The 1607-nt window shown below is 47.2% G+C and overlaps 1 protein-coding gene across 1 annotated transcript in view; it reads right to left on the minus strand.

Annotated features, from left to right (window-relative positions):
* Positions 1 to 242: 242 nt before the first annotated feature.
* The window catches only part of CCDC13 (coiled-coil domain containing 13), a 119835-nt gene continuing 118470 nt past the window's right edge, over positions 243 to 1607 (minus strand). The window contains exon 16 of the mRNA XM_027837189.1: positions 243 to 951. Coding sequence (XP_027692990.1) covers positions 801 to 951 — 151 coding nt within the window. The 3' untranslated portion in view covers positions 243 to 800. The remainder of the gene's footprint in view (positions 952 to 1607) is intronic.

The raw sequence follows: 1607 nt of genomic DNA on the forward strand, positions 1-1607 counted from the left end.
ACTCAGTGAATGCTTGTTGAACTTAATTGAAAAGAATTCTAGTCCTAACACTTCTCAGTCATGTGTCCTTGGGCAAGGAGGATCATCCTTCCCTACCAGGGTTAAAATGAGCCTCAGATGAGATGATGGAAGTAAAAGCACTTTGTGAACAGGGCAGCATGGTGTGGTGACTGGGAGTCAGGAGACCTGGGTTTAAATTTAACTCTATCACTTACTGGTTCTATGACCTTGGGCAAGTCCCTTTCCCTCCCTGGGGCTCAATTTCCTCTTCTGTCACAGGAGATTGGACTCCATTATCTCGTAGGCCACTGTGCACTTTAAAATCCTACGATCCCAACATCTTATACAAGCTACTGTTATTGTAGCCTCTTGGATAGGATGACCTTGAATTTTATGCATCCTAGAGTTTTATGAAGTAAGTGCTTCATGAGCTCTTCCCATACTATGATGGGATTCCAAAACCGCTTGGCTTGTCATAGTCTCGCCCTGAGGGATTAGGCCTTCACTGACTTTGCCTTGGACTACTCATTTTTAATGGCACCATCACACAGAAAGGGGATGTGGACCAGGGCCCAATCCCCATCCCTGAATCCTGTTCCTTTTCCATCTGCAATTCTCCAAGTGATGCCAACGGACAAGCAAAACCTGAGGCTATGTGATTGGAGGGCGAGAAGATCCTGGCAGTGTCCTGGCTGCCAGGAGGATGGAGGCCTGCTCAGTGCAGCTTTTATCTGTCCTACTCTGCCTCCCCACTTTCTTGCGTGGTCGGGTGCTGACCGAAGGGCTGGCTATTCCTGTTTTCACATTTGTTGTTGCCGCAGGGCCTGCAGGAAGATCTGCTTCACTTGGCTCATGGTCTCATGGTATAACCTGAAGTCCTCCTCCTTCACCTTCAGGATGTTGTTCATGGTGGCTTTCAAGGCTTCGTTCTCTTCGGCCTGGATCAAAAGTCTATACAGATACAAATGCAAAGCAGAACTTACCTTTCAAACAAGATACACTGGGAAGAGGATGGGCCTGGAAGCAGGAAATGCCTGAGTTGGAAGCTCAGCTTGGACACTTGCTCAGGGTGCGGGTGGGGCATGGCTCCAGGTAAAGGACTTTTAAATGACCTTCTGGAGCCTCAGGTTCTTTATGTGTAAATGAGGATAATACTGGCACCCCCTGCCTGAGAGGAATGTTGTGAGGAAAGTGCTTTGTGAACTGAAAAGCACTGTAGAAATGTGAATGATCATTATTTCTGTAGAGCTCCTCGGGGCTCTTTCAGGCATAGTGAGGCCTTCTCAATTGCGGCTTTAAGGGAGTTAGGAATAGATACATCTCTAGAATCTCCTTCCCCCATTCATGTCCAAGTAGGACTTCAGTTCATGCCATCAGGGGAAGCAGGAGGTCGAGGATGGAGGCCGGGGCAATCAGGCTAGGATCGGAGCTATCTTGGGGAATGTGATTTTCAGGTTTAAGTTAAATTCCTGATTATATTCATTAATGGGGAAAGAAGGACCCCAACTCTATATATCCAAGGCTTGACTTTCTTCCCACCAGATACTAGTTTCACAACGAACACACACACACACACACACACACACACACACACACACACACACACA

The sequence above is a fragment of the Vombatus ursinus genome, unplaced genomic scaffold (assembly GCF_900497805.2).
Source record: "Vombatus ursinus unplaced genomic scaffold, bare-nosed wombat genome assembly UNPS02014820.1, whole genome shotgun sequence".
Taxonomy (NCBI): Eukaryota; Metazoa; Chordata; class Mammalia; order Diprotodontia; family Vombatidae; genus Vombatus; species Vombatus ursinus.